The 19,320-nt window shown below is 39.2% G+C and overlaps 1 protein-coding gene across 2 annotated transcripts in view; it reads left to right on the forward strand.

Annotated features, from left to right (window-relative positions):
* The window catches only part of wipf1b (WAS/WASL interacting protein family, member 1b), a 26,071-nt gene extending 6,764 nt beyond the window's left edge, over positions 1 to 19,307 (forward strand). Inside the window, exons 2-10 of one of the 2 annotated variants that reach the window (XM_005922454.3) lie at positions 1,132 to 1,239; positions 13,255 to 13,363; positions 14,286 to 14,415; positions 14,591 to 14,740; positions 14,835 to 15,606; positions 16,898 to 16,998; positions 17,164 to 17,340; positions 18,170 to 18,283; positions 19,130 to 19,307. In XM_005922454.3, coding sequence (XP_005922516.1) covers positions 13,301 to 13,363; positions 14,286 to 14,415; positions 14,591 to 14,740; positions 14,835 to 15,606; positions 16,898 to 16,998; positions 17,164 to 17,340; positions 18,170 to 18,283; positions 19,130 to 19,182 — 1,560 coding nt within the window. In that variant the 5' untranslated portion in view covers positions 1,132 to 1,239; positions 13,255 to 13,300 and the 3' untranslated portion in view covers positions 19,183 to 19,307. The remainder of the gene's footprint in view (positions 1 to 1,131; positions 1,240 to 13,254; positions 13,364 to 14,285; positions 14,416 to 14,590; positions 14,741 to 14,834; positions 15,607 to 16,897; positions 16,999 to 17,163; positions 17,341 to 18,169; positions 18,284 to 19,129) is intronic. The other variant, XM_005922456.3, reaches the window with a different exon arrangement.
* The last annotated feature ends 13 nt before the right edge of the window (positions 19,308 to 19,320 follow it).

Below are 19,320 nucleotides of genomic sequence, written 5' to 3' on the forward strand. Positions count from 1 at the left end.
TATATATATATGTGTATGTATATATATATGTGTATGTATATATATATGTGTATGTATATATATATGTGTATGTATATATATATGTGTATGTATATGTATGTATGTATATGTATATGTATGTATGTATATGTATGTATGTATATATATATATATATGTATGTATGTATATATATATGTGTGTGTATATATATATGTATATATGTATATGTATATAGGATGCAAAAAGACTGACAAAGACGTTAATGTTCCTAGCTGGTTCATCTCAGTACTCACTTGACTCTACTGCACTCAGGTGTTGCATACCAAAGAGCTGTTAATTTTATAAAATATATAAAAAATGTCTCTTGATAATAGTGTAACATCTATTTATCAATTAGTGAAATTGGCCATTAAGGCCACCTTTAGAAGCTTAGAGCTTAAACAGTCGCACAAAATAACACTGCCTTTCTATCTAAAGAAGTATCGAAATCTGGTTGTGCAGGAAGGTCACTGCAACCAAATAGGTCATCACATCTTGTAAACTGAGTGAAGAGCAAGCGAGCGAGGGAGCGCTAATTCCTCTTCTCTGAGGTTTCACCTTTTTTATAGTCGCTGTTTGTTTCACACACAGTGTGCAGATGATCTTTACTTGAAAAGAACGTCCTTTAAAACATGAATTGCAATGCTGATGAACTACTGCATTTAACTTTTAAAAGTATAATATATTATAGATACATTACTTCTAAAAACTCTAGAAGGACCTTGTTGTGCTAGATTATATAACAAAAAATAACTTTGCATATTTCTTCTTATTTAGTGAATTTTGCTGCCTCAGTGTACGATTGCATTCTAATGATATTGCTGGACTCCTACCTGGATGAATAACCTCCACAGAGGTCAGATATTTGCTGGATTTCTATTGGCCCAGACTTCTTTTTAAACTCCAGCTCCCCTCCCCCTCCACCAGGTGGGGGAACTGAAAAGAGGAAGTGGTGCACGCTGTATGTATGCTCTGTATGTGTTTAAGAGGGACTTCTCTGAATATGTGATATGCAACTTTAGAGGAAGTGGAATCAAGAAGTCCTACTTGGTAATGAATGTGTGTTGAAGACTTTTAGATGCTACTAATCTTCCGTTTTTTTCCGTTTTCAGCTGTATGTGGCTGCTGTTCGCATTTTGCCTTTTTATGAGGAATGAGCTAAGGTGCTTTTTCTACTGTCTACTGAATATACTGCTGATTCTTCTATGGACACAGATTGAGTAAGTCCATTCACTTCTATGTTCTTTCCACTGTTTTGCGTCACATTAAAAAAAAAGATTCTAAATCAGCCTGAAGTCTGTTGTTAACCTGGCAGCCCCTTTTTTGGAGTAGTTTAGTTGAAGTTATGAGCTAAAAAATTATTTGTTCCTATGTTGAGGAAGTTTGAGGGCAAAGCCCAGTCTTGGTTAAAGCCAGCTGAGCATCCGTTAGAATTCATTTCCTGGATGTTTTTAGTAATGTGAAAGTACATTGCATTGAGAAACTAGATAAAACAAATACATTAGGTAATGAATGCTGACTTTTTACAACATAACACTCAAAGTTTAGGTTCTTCAAAAGCAATTAGATGGATAAACATAACACATTGACTTCCTGGAGTTGTTAAGCCCACATTAGCAGACTTGCTATATTGTACATGATGATGATCTCACCGGGCCCCATTTAGCTCTAGCTTATTGTGGTCTTTCGCTGTCTTAAGCCTGGTCTTCACTGTAACAGGTGAGTTACTTAGTATGCTGCAGATTCAGCATACTAGATCAATTTCTTTGCCCTGAAAAGCTCTTTATTAGGTTTGGTTTTATGTTCAAGAATATCATGTTTAACAAGGATATTAGTTTTGATGCATTTAACTGAATCTGAGCACAAAGAATGTGAAACAGCAGTACAACAACACAGTAGTTCAGCTGGCAATAATTATTAAGGCAATAGCATAACAGAAACACCACCAATATGCAGTCACATGCTTTCAATGCTATTTTCCGGTGTATTCTTTGCATTAGCCTTTTGTTTCAGCTCATTGAGCTGTGACTCAGGAGCCTACATTTGTATTTGCAAACTACAAATGGGCCTTTCTGCTCTTTGAGGATTAATGATCATTGTGAGTTTATATTCACAGTAATCCTCAAAATTCTAGCAAAAGATAGATATGCATGCCTACATCTTAGATTATCATTATTATTATTATTATTGATTTTTTTTTGCACCACGTAGCTTGACTGTCAATTCAGTATGTTATACAAGAATATTATATATAATAATATAATGTTTCTCCTACTTCCCTGTTATATTTTCTAACACATGTTGTTAGAAAGTATCCAACTGTTTTTGAGTTTCATCTTCACTTGTGTGGTCATCTCCTATCTGAGTCTTTTGTGCATGATCTGTTTTTAAATGACATGCTGCTGCCCAAACAGTGTCTCTGGAGTCTATATAGCCTTGAGGTGACTGTTGTAATTTGGAACTATATAGTTAAATATAAACTGAAACATAATAACTACATGTCCAGTTACTTTGAAAGCCCTTGCAATCTGGCTGTTGTGTTAAAAGAGGTCTTTGAATAACCAACTCTGTGGGTAGTTATAGAATGTACCATCAATTTAAAAAACATAATAATATATATAATAATATATATATTATATATATATATATGGGGCGATCGTGGCTCAAGAGTTGGGAGTTCGCCTTGTAATCGGAAGGTTGCCGGTTCGAGCCCCGGCTTGGACAGTCTCGGTCGTTGTGTCTTTGGGCAAGACACTTCACCCATTGCCTACTGGTGGTGGTCAGAGGGCCCGGTGGCGCCAGTGTCCGGCAGCCTCGCCTCTGTCAGTGCGCCCCAGGGTGGCTGTGGCTACAATGTAGCTTGCCATCACCAGTGTGTGAATGTGTGCGTGAATGGGTGGATGACTGAATATGTAAAGCGCTTTGGGGTCCTTAGGGACTAGAAAAGCGCTATATAAAATACAGGCCATTTACCATTTATATCTATTTTTTTAATTTAAAAGGACTGTATTGAATCATCTTTCAGCCTGCTTCAGAAAAAACACGCATGATGAATCGTAAAACAAAATCTTTGAATGGTAGACAAAGTCAAGGTAAATACATTGTCTTTTTTGTAGGAAGTGGTGTAGGTACGGAGGAAAACCAGAAAAAATGGTAAAAGTGGTTAGAAATCACATCACGTCGCCGAGTGGTTTCATATGCCTGTCCAGTCTATATTTGTCTTATGTGAATTTTGTGCAATAACCTTTTTTCCTTTTCTGCTTAAATGTTGTCTGTCCATATTTCCATGCACATAAGGGGAAAAACACAAATCCACAATACTTACAATACCGTTTTTTGAAGAAAAACTTAAGTGTTTTTTTTTTGTTGTTGTTGTTGGAGGAAGACACATTCCCATCACAAACTATTTTCAGCTTTTAATTCTATTTTGGAGAAATGTTTGAGAGGTAAAATTACCCTGCTGAGTCGAAGACTAAAACAGCAGCAATGGAACCACATCTGTCAACATACAGCTGGTGTGTGTGTCAGTGGGTGTGTGTATGTGAACACACCACAGGATGTTAGCTTAGCCACTCAGCACTGTTTCTGCTTAGTGTCAGACACATTTATTACTACCCTGGGCTTCTTGTAAAGTGTATAATATTACAGTTTTCCTGCAGCTCATGTTTAAAATCACCTCACATTCGGATCCTTTTGGAATTGGCATCAAATTTTTTGTTCGATTTCCAATGCATGAAAATGTTAAAATAGTAATTTGTAGTTATAGAGTTAAAATTTTTGAAATACACAAAATGTGTCTGATTTGTCTTATCGTTTATGGTAACTTAACACTCACTACTGAGCTTGTTTGCAGCTTGGGTGGAGTTGAATGAAAAGTGATTGCAGGCTTCCTCTTAATGATAAGCCCGCTTCCATCAACATGACCCCTTTGAAATTATTACACATGCCTATACTGACAAACAGCTTTTTAAAAAATAGTTTATACACAGTCTTCCACATTTCTTTACTTCCATATGAATGTAGAATCAATCTTTGGAAAAGTTACTATTTTGGCCATTCATCTGCACGTAATCAAAATGTTGAAGTCAGTTTGAGATAAAATCAGCTTTTATTTATTTATTTATTTTTTGCCTGTCCCTGTGTGGGATTGTCAATATTTGTCAATGCCATTTCCATAGAGAAGCACTGTCCACCCTCCCACCCTGCAAGCATAATGCATGGCACAAACACAAAAAACACAACAGCTCTTATCAACATTACAGATGGAGAGAAACGCACACTGGGGAGTTCATTTCCCACGTGCAGGAAAAGAATAACAAACAATGTATGTAATAACAGTGTGGGAGCCTTGTTCACATACAGTGATGAATGACTTTTGGCTCACGGTAACGGTGAATACAAGTGGATGGATACCAGAATACCAGCTATATTATCAAGTCATTAAATGGTCCTTGTTTCTTCTTTACTTGTTTCTTTTTGTCTTTGTGCTAACCTGTTTGTTCTTGTATACGTGTAAAACCGAAGTGCAATTTGTGGAAAGAAAAAAATAACAAAAGGGGGGCGGATTCCTGCTCTAATTCACGAACCACAGCGTTCCTGTATGCTCTGAAGCCTGATAGTGTTTGTTACTGCTGTGCATCTAACATTTGTGAACTTTAAATAATCAAGTTTAGAGCTTGAAAATAAAATCACAGCATTTACAATATTGTGATGTATTTTATTTAATTAATCAATATGCACAATATTCTAAATGCCATATATTTCTTTTCAGACATTCACCATCGCATGCAATAATGTAAATGCTTTAAGATGCCAGAATTAAATTTCCCTTCCACTTAGCTATTTGGCTAGTTGTGCCATTTAACTTTAACAGTGAATATGAAATAATGTCAAAATACAGGAGTGCAAATTTCTAAGCTCCATAAGAAAACGCTCAGCTTTGATGATGGACTTTCTGGCTTTCATGTGGAGCATGTCATGTCACCCCTCTTTTATCCAGAAAGGGACAGAGGTGATTCTGTTCAATTAACTGAGAACAGTAGTAGACTTCTGAAGTCTAAAAGTTAATGTGTTAATGTATGTGAATTCACTCTATAATGTTATTTTTACAGTACCAGGCTTTAACTGTGAATGATGCAGTGAATCACAGTCAGATTAGGGTTATTCTTGCCACACAGAAGTGTGGCTGCTCCTTTGTATCTGCACATCATAGCTCCATCGCTTATGAAGCCAACAACCTGTGCACGTTAACGTTTTTTCAGAGACACCCTTTAGAACAAGAGTTTTCAACTTTGGGATATCACAAACAGCAGCCCCGAGGTATAACGGCTATTTAACAAGTTGTAAAGAAAAGCTGCAGATCTGATCTTTGTAGAGAATTATTGCTGATCAGGCACATTTTAGACTCAGCAGCCTCTTTGATCAGAAATATTTTTTAGAATTTTTGTGACGTTCCTATGAAATTTGACACTCTGAATCCTTTTAATTTCTCTTTTCATTAGATAGCTTTCTTGTTGAAATGGCAACACTATTATGGCGGTATAATAAAAAGTCCAAATGGTATGGGAGTTAGATGGTCCTGTATATGCAGTGCCATCTCTTCTGTTTACAGACCACAAGCACTCAAAGTCAATTTCTAATTGTATTGTGGTTTGCGACATAGACTATTTGAAGATATAGTGCTAAAAATCAGAGGGTTTGTGGGGGTTGTATTCCTACGAGCCGTAATACATATTTTTGCAAAGGCTGTAGCATGTAGACTGGGGGGTCTGCCCATCCATTTTCACAAAACAGACAGAGATACAATCCCTCTGCTTTCTCTCTTTATGAATAGACACTTCTCGCTAAATTCAAAGAGGTTAGATGTGTGAGCATGTATGTCAGTTTGTATGTGCATGCACATGTGCACAAGTGTGTATGCACGTGAGTCATGTATGTCAGTTTGTATGTGCATGCACGTGTGCACAAGTGTGTATGCACGTGAGTCATGTGTGTTGGTTCAGTGCAAAGATGCCAAGATGAAAGTATAATGGGGCCGATTAAATTTAATGTGTTAGTGGGAAAACACTTTGACTGGCATTCGGTTACCGATAACTCATTGCAGCAACCCCAGCCAGTGGTGCTTTGGGGACACATAGACGTGACTTAATAAGCTACCAAAATGTGATGTTTCCATTTTAGGGAGCCTTCAGTTGGTAAAATGCATCAAGTTAGCGAGTCACCAAGCAACGAAATGTGGAGATCTTAACAAAAGAACAAACTTTGTTCTTCTTCAGGGTAGAAGTCACAAAGTCTGTGCTTTGTAATATGAATTTGTGTATGTATGATTTTACTTAAGCAGTAAATCTAATGAGGATGTGGAGCACAGGGGGTTCAGTGGCGGGATGAAGAAGCCTTTTTATGACCATTTGTAAACTAAAGCATATGTTAGAGGTTGAGTCTGTGTTTTCATGGAGTCTCTTCAAAGTCCCTCAAATCTTCCTCCCTGCTTCTCCCTTCTTGCTCCTCTCTGTTTGTCAAAGGAACCATTGTGAAGTGCTTTGCTAATATTAGGCTATGTGTGAATAAGAGAGAGGGAGAGAAGTTTTGAAGCGCATTTTACCATTTCATCACACAAGCCTGTTTCCTTTGGGGAAGTTGATGTCTTTCTGCAGTTAGTCAGAGCTGTTTCAGCATTATTTAAAAATGCAGCTAGCACACAGCTCATAATGCAAATTAATTCTTGTTTTGTTGTTGTCACCTTAAATAACTTACATGCTCACTTTCAACTATATAAAACCAGAAAGGTGGTTTTAACCACAGCTTCACTCCCTTGCCAACACACGAGAGTGGATGGATTGTGCATTGAACACAATGACCAGTTGTCAGCAGTGAATGCACCCAACAATTAACTGCACTCTTCAGATATTGCACCAACTGACATCACACGAACTGTGTACTAGGGAACTGGCAGGTGGAAAATCATTCAACTATGTCGGAAATTTGCATTCGCAAATGCATTCTGTCAGGTAATCAGGGTTCAATGCATGTGTGAAAAATGTCTTTGGTAATCCTGACGCTCACTTACCAGTCTTCTATCTGCAGTTGTATCAGTGTAATTTCATCACTGGGAGAGGAAATGAGTTGATGCAGCAGTCTTGGTATTTGGCAACTTAGCCATATTTGGAGAAAATTTACTACAGATAAAAGCAAGATCAGACATCCCTTGGTTGTTAGTCCTTTACTGATTACCAGGATATCATGAATTAACCTCTTACTAGTAATCTAATACTTGCGCTGTCTACTGTGATTTCAATGTTATTTTTTCTTTCTTTATGTAGCATCAAATCACAACAGCAGTCACCTCAATTGTAAAGCAAAGACCCTACAATAATACACAGAAAAGGAATGCCTTAAAATAGCATTCTTTGTAATGTCTTGGAGGGCAATTAGAGGACTTCTCTAGCTTCAAAAATAAATCTGTTGCATAAAAGTCTATAGACCAATAGGCTTAGGGGCTCACTCATGAGTTTCAACTCTTTTTGAATACTGCATAATGTTTATTGTATGATTGCAGGTTGTATGAGCATAAAATCACACAGTTTACCAGACATTTAAGAAACATTCAGTTTCTTGAGTTTTTCAGTCTCATCCAACCCTCATCACAGCCAAACGCCAAGATGGATGAGGCTTCACAGCAGGACTTCACTAAGCACTAGTAGAAATCACAGTTGTGTCTCTCTCATACAATGTCTGGTGGTAACTCAAAAAATGAATTGAATTTAATAATTCTGTGGGGTTGGCTTGGGCCAGCTTCATCTTATCAAGACAACTTGGACAATTCTACATTTCAAAATTTATGGGAGCAGTTTGTTCAAGCATGCCTGTGCCCCAGTGCACAAATCAAGGTCCCTAAAGGCATGGGCTGGGTGCCTTTAGAGACCTTGATTGTGGAAGAACTTCATTGGGTCGCACAGAGTGCTGACCTCTACCGCACCGTACACCTTTGGGACACATTAGATTGCAAGTCAGGCCCTGTTCTACAACATCATTATCTGTCCTCAAAATGCTTGGGAATTCTGGATGAATGAGTAAAAATTCCCACACACATACTCCAATATTTTGCTGAAAGCCTACCCGGAAGGGTAACGGCCTTTATAACTGCAAAAGTTACTCCACCTATTTAAAGTGGATTGTCCTAAAAGGTTGTGTAGAAGTGTAGGTGGCTTTGTACCTTTGTCTATGTATAATTTCTATGATTATCATCTACTTGTACCACAGTAGAAAGCGCAAGGATAAATTATATTGCAAGTATCAGGATATAATGCTTGTCTTCAAAGCCAAATACATTGCTACTGTAAGAGGAAAACTCGTTTAAAACAAATATATATGTCATTAACTAACACGTTAGTTTTTCCTGTGTATCAGTGTTGACAGAGCTACTCTGTGATCACAGAGGTTAGGTAAGCTCGGGCACAGTAGGCAAGAGGTCTTTCACAATCTTCAAAAACACCCCACGCGAACTGATACATTATATTTCCAAATAAATGTTATACACTGAATTTTTCAACTCTGTAGTTTTTAAAACAGAAATATTTAGGAATTGGTGAACATCTTTGTGCACCAACACACAATATTCTTCTAAATCCTCTCTTTACTCTTCACCGAATCTGTATTCTTATTACTGCTAAATATGACTAAAGAATGTATGAAAGGAATTGCAAATGAGAAGTTTCCAATTTCTGAGTGACTTAATTACTTGAGGTGGTGTGATATACAAGCCCTGACACTTATGCATGTTTACGGTACATGCTGTCCTCTTTAGACTCTGTTCTCACTCAGTGTTTTATCGTTTGTTTCTGCAGCATTTACAGGCTTTTCCTTGCTCTACATTGAGAAATAACTGCCTAATGTTTCAACTTCTTACTAATAATCATGTTGAATATTATTGTTATTGTTTTTTTGCTATAAACATGTTCTTTTGTCCCTGTAACAGATATACAGTTGTTATAATGGAAGTAAATTTGTATGGCATTTGCTGTATCCCTATAACAACCCCAGTACGAGATGGGGATAATTTTTGAAGACCCATGTATGCCTTAAAATAAGATTTGTGTTGCTAGCTTTAGGAAGCAGACAAAATCTAAACTTCACTTTTCGCTGTTTTGAGACACTGAGAGCGACAAAGGACGCAGGAACCAGTGAGACTGGGCAATAGGGAAAGGGCATTGAGTGAAACTGTCCGAGACTGAGAAAAGAAGGCTGGTAGTTCATGCAAGGGTGAACATGAAGGCACAAAAAAGGAGGAACATGGGGGTTATACACACATGCAGGGTGTGTGTGTGGAGTTGGGGTGTGGTTTGGCGATTCACAGTTGAGAGAAAGAAAATGAGGTAGGAGAATATCAAAATGATGCGTGGCTGCGATGTAGAGGCATCGGATGGCAACCGGATGGCTGCGGTTCTCGAGGCGCATCGTGACTTCCTGTTTGTCAGCAGCATACAGGAAGTAAGAGGCCCCTTGAGGATGGTCTTTTTTTATGCGTGCAAATAAAAATGAAGTGAGAACGTGAGGTGTGTATTTTTGTGAGATGAAACAGTTGATATGGATAAATACAAGTGAAAGTTAGTCAATAAGGTTAAATGCCTTTTGCCTACTGTACGTGGCCTCGCCTAACCTCTGTGATTAGAGTAGTTATGTTGACACTGGTAAACAGACAAACCAATGAGTTTGTTTGTTATTTGCATTCAGACTAGTTTGCCATTATGATAGCAATGGATTAGGCTTAGAAAATAAATATTATATTATTTATATATTCATCTTTGGAGTAAATCAGTAATCGCAACCCTGCCTTGATTGCTTCATGGCTTTTTTTACATCAACCTTTTTTATCAAACAGGTAATTTAAACTATCCACTCAGATATCGACTCAGAAGTCTTGTTCATTTTCAGTTTATTTGGGGAAGTGCCAAATGTGAGTGACGCACTGGGTTTCTGACACCTTTCTGACATCATTTTCTCTGGTAGTAAACAAGTCTTACTCTTTACTGGAATCTTAGAGTCCTTTTCTCATAGGGTGAAATGTGACTGGTGACATGGCCACTTGCATTGGTGTAGTGTTCTGGATACATTGCATTACAGACAGGGATTGCATTGATTTGCCTCATCGATGAGAGTTTACATTCAAGAGATCCAATTGAAAAGAACTTTTAAACTTAAGCACATAATGATGGAGCCAATCAAGATCCAGCTCATTATTTTTGTTTTTCTTTGCCATCCTCATGACACAGTTACTGTTATACAAACAGACAACTGTACTGAACATTTCTATCTGACTTAAGTCTTGAAATGCAGGTAAACCAGTATACTGACATGGCTACACGTCAGCGGTCACATAAAATAATCTTAGATTCAGTTAGATACATTGGTATCTTGTGATAGGTTAAGAAAAACTGAATCTCTCCCTCATGAAAAACAACGCATAGTGGATGCATGGTCACATGATAGAAGCAAATGAGTGTAGTAAGTTTATAGTTCTGCCTGATGTTAGAACAGAAAGCTGCCACTGCACAGCTTCATAGACATGAGAATCAGTGGTCTGCAGCTGTTTCTACATCAGCCATGTTCAGTTTGTTCTTGAGCTGCATGCATTCACTATTCACGTACTGTTTTTCTTTCCCCTATTTTCTTCTCAGTGGAAAAGAGCAATGGTAATGAGAATAATAGCAGCTAATACATTATCACAGTCACAGGATGGTGTGTTAATCATCAGTATTTTATTGTAAGCATTATAAACACTTGGACTTCCCATTGGCATTTACACAGAATGAGCCCTTGTAACTTTGTCTTCTGGCTTTGTAAAAATAAACTCTTTATATAGATTTACAACACTTTTTGAAGCTGTGGTTACAGGAACTGAACACTCAAGTTCCTTAGTGATGAAACATTTACTGTCAGTTTGCCGTTGTATGTGAGATCGATATCAACTGATTTGTTGTTATGACCTGTTACTCCTCATTTTTCTGGAAAAGAATATTTCCTTCTCGAGCGATCTTGTCTCCGTCGTTTACTTTCAGTTCCTCCAAGAATTCAACATAGCATAAATACATGACATTATAGTGCAAAGGGTGATACATTTTCCAGTCAGAACCACTTTTATTAGTAATGTTTAGTTAAAAAAAGACTCGACTAAAGAGGAAGTCATATCATAGAGAGCCTTTGCTGCTGTCTTTGCAGTTGCTGGACTCCCCCACTGATTTGTACAGCAGGCTAAAACCCAAGTGGAGCTCAGATGTAGTGAACGAGCACCACCACGATAAATGATTATGATGTTGTGCGATCCCTGCCAGTCAAACAAAGTAACCTACAGTTTTTGTTTTTTTTGGGTTTTTTTGTATTCTGCATATTTTCAGACTTCTCACCAAATTTAAGGAAATGAAAGTAACTTTCTTTAGCCACTGTTTTTTGTGTGCAAAATATATAGACGCATGCACTTCAGTGCAGTCAACTCATAGTATCTACTGTACTTGTCATTAGATAAACTACAGCTTAAAATACTTTAAAAAGGATTTCCTTGTGGTATTTTTCTCTTCCGTTAAACAGTTATTAGCATCCATATGTAGTTCTATCAATCCCTGCTAGTCTGTGAATGACAGAGATTTTGCTAGAGAAATGATCATCAGAGTGTGCTTTTGCTGTCTGGCACGAACATAATGAGAACTGTTACTTCCACACCAACATTTTGTAGTTAAACCTTTTGGTTTGTAGAAACTAGTTGAGGAAGTCAGAGAGTAACTCACAGCACAATACTATCACATCAAAGCTATGTATAATGTTGCGTTCCTGTGATATTTGAAACACGAAACAGTTATCTGTAATCTACACACATAAGCCACACTATTAGGTACACCTCGCTACGTATTATATAGTTGTGGCAAATTTGTCAGATGCACATCCAAGATGCAAATCTTCTGTTCCACAACATCCCAAAGGTGCACTGTTGGATTGAAATCTGATGACTGTGAAATACATTTGAATACAGTGAACTCACTGCCATATTCAAGCAGCCAGTCTGAGATGATTTGAAATGTGTCGTCCTGCTGGACGCAGCCATCAGTGGCTGGATGGACAATAGCAGGTTGGCTGTGAAGTTTAAACAATGCTCAGTTGGTACTAAGGCTCTAAATGTGTACCACCAACCTGAACCACTGGCCAGATTGGATCCATGCTTTCATGTTGGTGAAATTCTGACTCTACCATTTGAATGTCATGGCAGAAATTAAGACTCATCAGACTAGGTAACTTGTTTCCGATATTCATTCATGCAATTTCGATGAATTCGTATGAATCCTCAGTTTCCTTTTTTTAGCTGACCTGAGTGGCAACAGGCGTGGCCTTCTAGCCCATGTGCTTCAAGGCTTGCTGTTAATTTAAAGATCCTCTTCTGCTTAACTTGGTTTGTAAAGAGTTCTTATTTGAGTTACTGTTGCCCTTGCATCAGCTCAAAGCAGTCTGGCCCTGGCATCAAGAAGGCATTTTCTCCCAGAGGACTGCTGCTCACTGGAAACTTTCTCTTTAGGACCATTCACTATAAACTCTAGAGATAAACGTTTGTATGGGAAAGTCATAGTAGTTCATAGGTTTCTGAAATACTCAGACCAACCGGTCTGGGACCAGCTGCCATGCCAAATTCAAAGTCACTTAAATCACCTTTATCACTCAATCAGATGCTTCGTTTGAACTCCAGCTGGTCATCTGTTTCATGTCTACATGCGTTAATGCTTCGAGTTGCTGCCATGTGATTGGCTGATTAGATTTTTATGTTAATGGGCAGTTGAACACGTGTACCTAACAAACTGGCGAGTAAGTGTATCACAAAAACCGTGTAACTGAAGGAGGGAAAAAATGTCCCTAAAAAGGCAAAAAGCAATGGCAATCACTACATTGTGATGTCAGCAGCATACAGCATTTTTGTCACTATTTTTGTGATTCAGTTTTGTTTGCCGTCTGCCATTTTTTTACTGTCTCTACCATCCTGTGATGGAGTCATGAATAATATAGTCATCAGAAAAGCCTTTAATTGATAAACAAATTGTAAGAGGAAACACAAATGTACTGCAGTGCAAGCATCCTGTCTCATCCCTAATGGGACACTGGGATGCTTTAAGAATGCAGTCTGCTGCTTAAGAGGTCAAAACATAATTCAACATCAGCTTGTTTTCCCTGTTTTTCAAGAATGTCTGTGATCTGTATTCCAGGGTGCGGCATCCAGTGCAGATAGAGTAAAACAGAGGAAAGCAGAAGATGCCAGGACCACCTCCACCACCGCCACCTCCAGCAGCTCCCCCTCCTCCTACTTTTGCTCTTGTGAGTTTTTGTTTTCATTTATCTAAATCAAGCCAGATCTGTTGCTCTGTTCTACTGAGCTAGAGACATCTTGTGGCCATATAATGTCATAACAAATCTTTTTTTTTTTGTTATTTTTCATTCATAGTTTCATCTACATGGCCTGTCACTTTAAAGTTTAAGTAATTTAAGAAATGACAGTTTTCTCTTTCTTTCACTGACTGTTTATCCATCTCTCTATAAAATGCTATAAAGTAATGTAGTGTTGAAAAGCTTGCTCTAGAAATCTAAAAGCTTACAATTTACTAGGTACCCTGCCAAAAATGAAAGAAATGTCAACATTTTAATCACATCCTCAATGTAATAGATTGACCTTACCTCTTTGAGCATTTAATAGCAACAGCATCTTCACCGTTTCACACTGAAGAATATGTGTTGGAGCTTTTTTTTTATTATTTCAAAAGGAAAATGCTATTTAATTTCCAGAAATTAGTCTTTTATGACAGACGAAAAGACCACCCACTTTGAGGCATTTGACTGGTTGAAGGCATGGCAGATAGCAATCAGCAGTGATGCGACCAGCAGAAAAAGGGCAGTGTAATTTCTGCCAAGAATTTGAAGGGAAAAGAAAGCTTAAATATGTATTGAACACTGGGTAATAATGAACAGTATCATCCTTTGCTGAGTTGCGTTGTCCAGTAATATCTGAAAAAGAAATGCAGGCATGTTCAAAACAACAATGTTAATGTTAGATGTATTATAAATCTCTTAATCAAAAATATATTAAAATAACTTGTAACCTTGATTTTAACCACTAACATTTTGCTTTAATGTTAATTTAATGATATCTTTTTCCAATTAAGCATAACTAATTACAATTACATGTATTTCTCAATTTGCTAGTGGCTTCCCAAGGCTGACAGTGTTTGTGTGTCTTTTTCAGGCCAACACAGAAAAACCAAATCTAAGCCGTTCAGAGCAGCATGGAAGGAGTGCTCTTTTGTCTGATATTGGTAAAGGAGCCAGACTAAAGAAAACTGTTACAAATGACCGCAGTGCACCCGTATTTGACAGTAAGTCGATGTCATTTCAGTGACTATTTCAGTTATGATTGCAAAGGAGAAATAATGGGAGTTAGTCATATTAACTTAGTCACAAGTAATGAGGAAATAATATGATTCAGTAATGAATGTCCTCCACATGTCGCAAGAATGATTAACTCAATATTTGTTTGTTTTTTTCTATCAGAACCCAAAGGAGGAGGAGGAGGTGGGGGAGGAGGAGGAGGAGGCGGGGGAGGAGGAGGAGGAGGTGGTGGTGGGGCTCCTGCTGGCTTAGGAGGCCTGTTTGCGGGTGGGATGCCAAAACTGAGATCTGCAGCGAACAGAGACTCCAGTGGTAAAAAAAAAAAAAATGATACAAAACAATGACAAACAACAAAGAAAATTTTGTGCAATCTCGTAGTTTATTTTTCCGTTTTGTTCTCTGTCAGACTCGGGACCCAGCCGAGGACCCATTCTCCCACCTGGAGGCCGATCCGGTGGCCCAAGCCCTTTTGGTGGTGGTGGCCCAAGCCCTTTTGGTGGTGGTGGCCCAAGCCCTTTTGGTGGTGGTGGAAGCCCTAGCGGCGGACCACCTAGACTTCCAGGAACCCCTGCTGGTGGCCGTAGCAGTGCCCCTGATCTTCCCAAGGGCCGCCCAGGTTTTCCATCCAGGCAAGACTCTCCAGGAGGTGCTCCTCCTCCCGTACCCAACACACCTCGACCTGCTCAGTCCTTTCCATCTCGTGGGGGCCCACCTCCACCATCACTCCCCACAGGACCAAGGCCGGGCCATGGATCTCCATCTGGACCACCAAGCATTCCATCAGGGAGGCACGGCCCTCTTCCTCCGCCACCAGGAGGTTCCACACCAGGCCCTCGAACAAGCTTCTCCTCGCCTCCTCCACCTTCAAATAGCAGCAGACCTCCCTTACCACCTGCTCCAGGAGGGAGGCCCCCACTTCCTGATGATCGACCGCCACCACCACCTGCCCCTGGAGGACACCGGCCATCCATACCACGTGACATGCCACCTCCTCCTCCTTCAGTCAACTCCAAACCTTCTCCGTCTGTTGCTTCTTCCTCACCTTCGCGTCCCACACCCAGTGGGGGTGCACCTCCTCTTCCACCAGGACGTCCAGGGCCTCCTTCCTTACCTCCCACCCCAGGAGGAGGTGATGACCCCTCACCTCGTCTACCCCAAAGAAACAGCTCGCTCAACAGGTACTGACAAAGTTTTATCTGATATGCCACCTGAAATCTGTTAAATCTTAATGGATGACTGCAAGAAATAAGAAATGCAGCGGTGCATTTCTTATCAGACAATGTGAGCATACTTTGGTCGACATATCAGAGTTTGCATAGATTCAAATCTAATAGCTGTTCTATGATGCTGCAGTTCACACTTCATGCAAAGGAACCAGTAGCTTCCTTAAAAAGGCCACTCGCAGTTTGAAAACTTAAGTTGAATGTTGATAAAATCTTTTTTTTTTCTCGAATTTAATTTGGCTTTAAACTAAGAGGTTTCCTAGTCTAGTCACAGTCTAAAACATACATGCCACTAAGCACTTACTCTAGCTTTGGAAGGTTCCTGTTGCTACTGAGGTGGGAAACCTACTGTTAAATTAGGTGTTTACTTTGCTATTAAGCAGTAGGTAATCGTCCCAAACCACAAAATAAATGACAAACAGATAAAGCAAAATTAAGTACACAATAAAACAGCAAACTTGCAAATTGCAAGGACAAATAAAAATAAAGCTAAACTACCTGTCCACACCAAAAAACACAAAATAATGTGTGTATCTATAAAAAAGTTAAGTCTACCCCACCTCTCAGCTTTCAGGATGATCTGATATCGTCGTGTTGGTGTTGTTGCTGGAACAACATAGTAAATGTTGCTCCAGGATCAACATTGCAAGTGACCAATCACATTGTTGTGACGTTATTCTTTGGCGCGCCAAGCCATTCGTGCATTTATGAAATTCCAATGTTGCAAGGACAATATCAATTCTGCTTAGTGTTTATTAAAGGGTTAGGGTTAGGTAAAAGTATGATGTCACAACATTCTGATTGGTCACTTGCAATGTTGATCCTGGAACAACATTTACTATGTTGATCTGGGAACAACACCAACACGACAATATCAGATTGTGCCAGGTTTCATCTCTTAGCTAAACTCCACCTGGTGTCTGCTTACAACATTGGCTGATTTAACAGATGGCATTCAAACATTGCTAACTGTGGAGAACAGAAGTAGAGGTGCACACAGCAACATCCAAGTTTGTTTAACTAAAATGGCAAAAGTGACTGGGGTGCAGATCTGAAAGAAGAGCGATTAGTGATTGATGCTCTATGAAGTTAAATCTGTATGTCGTATTTCAGATATGCAGTTTAATCCTCAAGGTTTTAAAGTAGTGTGCACAATGATTTATATTTCCTAAGGGATGTGTGCTTAAAAAATAGGGATACTTTAAAAAGGATTAACATAGATTAATATTACATTTATCTTCGCCAGCCATAGTCCAGCACCACCACCTACCCGGTCAGGACCTCTCCCTCCTCCACCAAGTGAGAGACCACCAGCTCTTGGAAGGAACCAGTCATCAGTACGCTCGGGTAAAAAAGAGCTCACCTGTTAATTGAGCTATGAATTACTGCAGCATTCTAATTTTATATTAGACATATTTATGATATAGCATGCCCATTAACATCAAAAGTTACTGGATTTTATGCCACTTTGGATCATTTAACATCCTATTGTTTTTTTCTCCCGCTCCAAAGGCCCTCTACCTCCTCCACCTCCTGCAGGTCGACCTATGGGACGGCCAGGCCCAGAGCCCCCTCGTGGTGGACCCGGAGGCAGGCCTCCCCTTCCTCCTGACAGGCCGGGAACAGGAGGTGGGTTTCCTCCACCACCACCCATGGGGAATGGTCTCCAAAACCACAACCAAATACAAGGTGAGAAAAACCTTTAATATGTCATTAAGGTTTATTTGAGTAGTCTATAAAATAATTTTGCTACTTTATGGCAAGAAGATGCAAAAATAAAGAGGAAAATAGCACTGAAGTATGTCGAGTCTGTTTAAGGAACAACAATAAAATCCTAAAACCAGCACGTAAGCCCATGTGTACCAGTGGTTACTTTCCAAACAGAAGAGGCTAACTCTGACTTCTAAAGGACTTTTTCAGACGATAGTCTTCAGCACTGTTTTTAAGACGTAAAGTCTGTTATGTTCAGTATGGCAAAAGAACTCACTCACCTCCGCTGGAGTTAAATGGTAAATGGCCTGTATTTGTATAGCGCTTTTCTAGTCCCTAAGGACCCCAAAGCGCTTTACACAACCAGTCATCCACCCATTCACACACTGGTGATGGCAAGCTATATTGTAGCCACAGCCACCCTGGGGCGCACTGACAGAGGCGAGGCTGCCGGACACTGGCGCCACCGGGCCCTCTGACCACCACCAGTAGGCAACGGGTGAAGTGTCTTGCCCAAGGACACAACGACCGAGACTGTCCAAGCCGGGGCTCGAACCAGCAACCTTCCGATTACAAGGCGAACAGGGGAGTTGGCGAACTCCCAACTCCCCTGTTGTTTTTACTCCTTTAACCAAAGTAGTAAGATTGTAAAATGAGTTTACAGGGATCCATTTTTTAAAATTACATTTTTAGTCATGTTTCATCCAATTCTAAACAAATACAATATCCTTTATACATATACTGTCATAAAGCTAAGTCATTCTCCTGGAAAAATTAACACTGACACCTTCATTCTTTCCATTAATAGATGAGTGGGAGGGTCGGTTCAATTTTCACCCAGTGTCAGACCTTCCTCCACCTGAGCCCTATGTGCACTCCCAGAAGACCTACCCCAGTAAGCTTGGCAAAAATGAAAGCAAAGGTGAGTTCTGCGTGTTATCTACACTCAGCATCGTTAGATGATCTTCATGCAGTTTTCAGTTTGCTTAGTAACCTGTTAAAGACACTGACAGACCAGTGCATAACATTACATATTTTAACATTACTTTGGACATGAGCCACTTGATCCACAGTCCTTTACAGCACAAAAAACATCAGAAAAAAGGAAAGAATACAAAACAGGAAAATGTGATGCTGATTATAACATTACAAATTAACGATATATTATTGATTTAATATATTCAATGTGAGATTATAATCAAAGCAAAGTAGTTTATCAGCATTCCTTTATGGTTTGTAAATAACTTCTGATGAACTGACATCTGACATTGTAGCTCCTCATTTCAGCCCAGGCCACGTTCTGGTATCAGTCCTAATTGTGTTGTCTGTGGCCTATTACTACTAGCCTCAACATTAATTTATCTCTAATCGTCTGCACTACTTTTCCGACATTTGACAATAACTCCCATTTGACTCCCAACATCAAAGTTTGCTGTCCCTCCCAGTTCATTACTTTGCTTTTGTAATCTTCTTTTCAACAATCAATCAATGTCCCAACTGTAAAATGTCACAACATTCAGTTTAGTTCTGTTAAGTCTTTCTGGCTATAATCAGACTACCCTACAATCTTTAAGCATTTGTGCACCATCAAATTAAAAATATTGAACTCACTAAAGATTTTGACTGATATTTACATTATATTAGTCCAAACTTCCAAACAAGTGGGAAAACTGTTGATCTGGCTTGTCAGACACTGCCATCTGGTGGAGGAAAACATGCTCTGTTACTAAAGAAAGCACTAACTTTCTGTGTCTTTGATTCTTTGCAGGTTCTGGTAAAAAGGAAAGAGGAGCACCTCCTCTTCCTCCTATACCCAGGTGAAGATAAGATGGAAGCTATCGCAATACTTGGAACTACCCCCTTTGTCTACCTGCCCTATTTGTCTTTTTTGTTGCGCTCATTGTGCTTTGACCTGCAGCATGTAGTTCAAGTAAGAACTGCAACATGTAAGATGGACCT

Source organism: Haplochromis burtoni, unplaced genomic scaffold, assembly GCF_018398535.1.
Source record: "Haplochromis burtoni strain Fernald_Lab_line unplaced genomic scaffold, NCSU_Asbu1 Contig_57, whole genome shotgun sequence".
Classification (NCBI taxonomy): Eukaryota; Metazoa; Chordata; class Actinopteri; order Cichliformes; family Cichlidae; genus Haplochromis; species Haplochromis burtoni.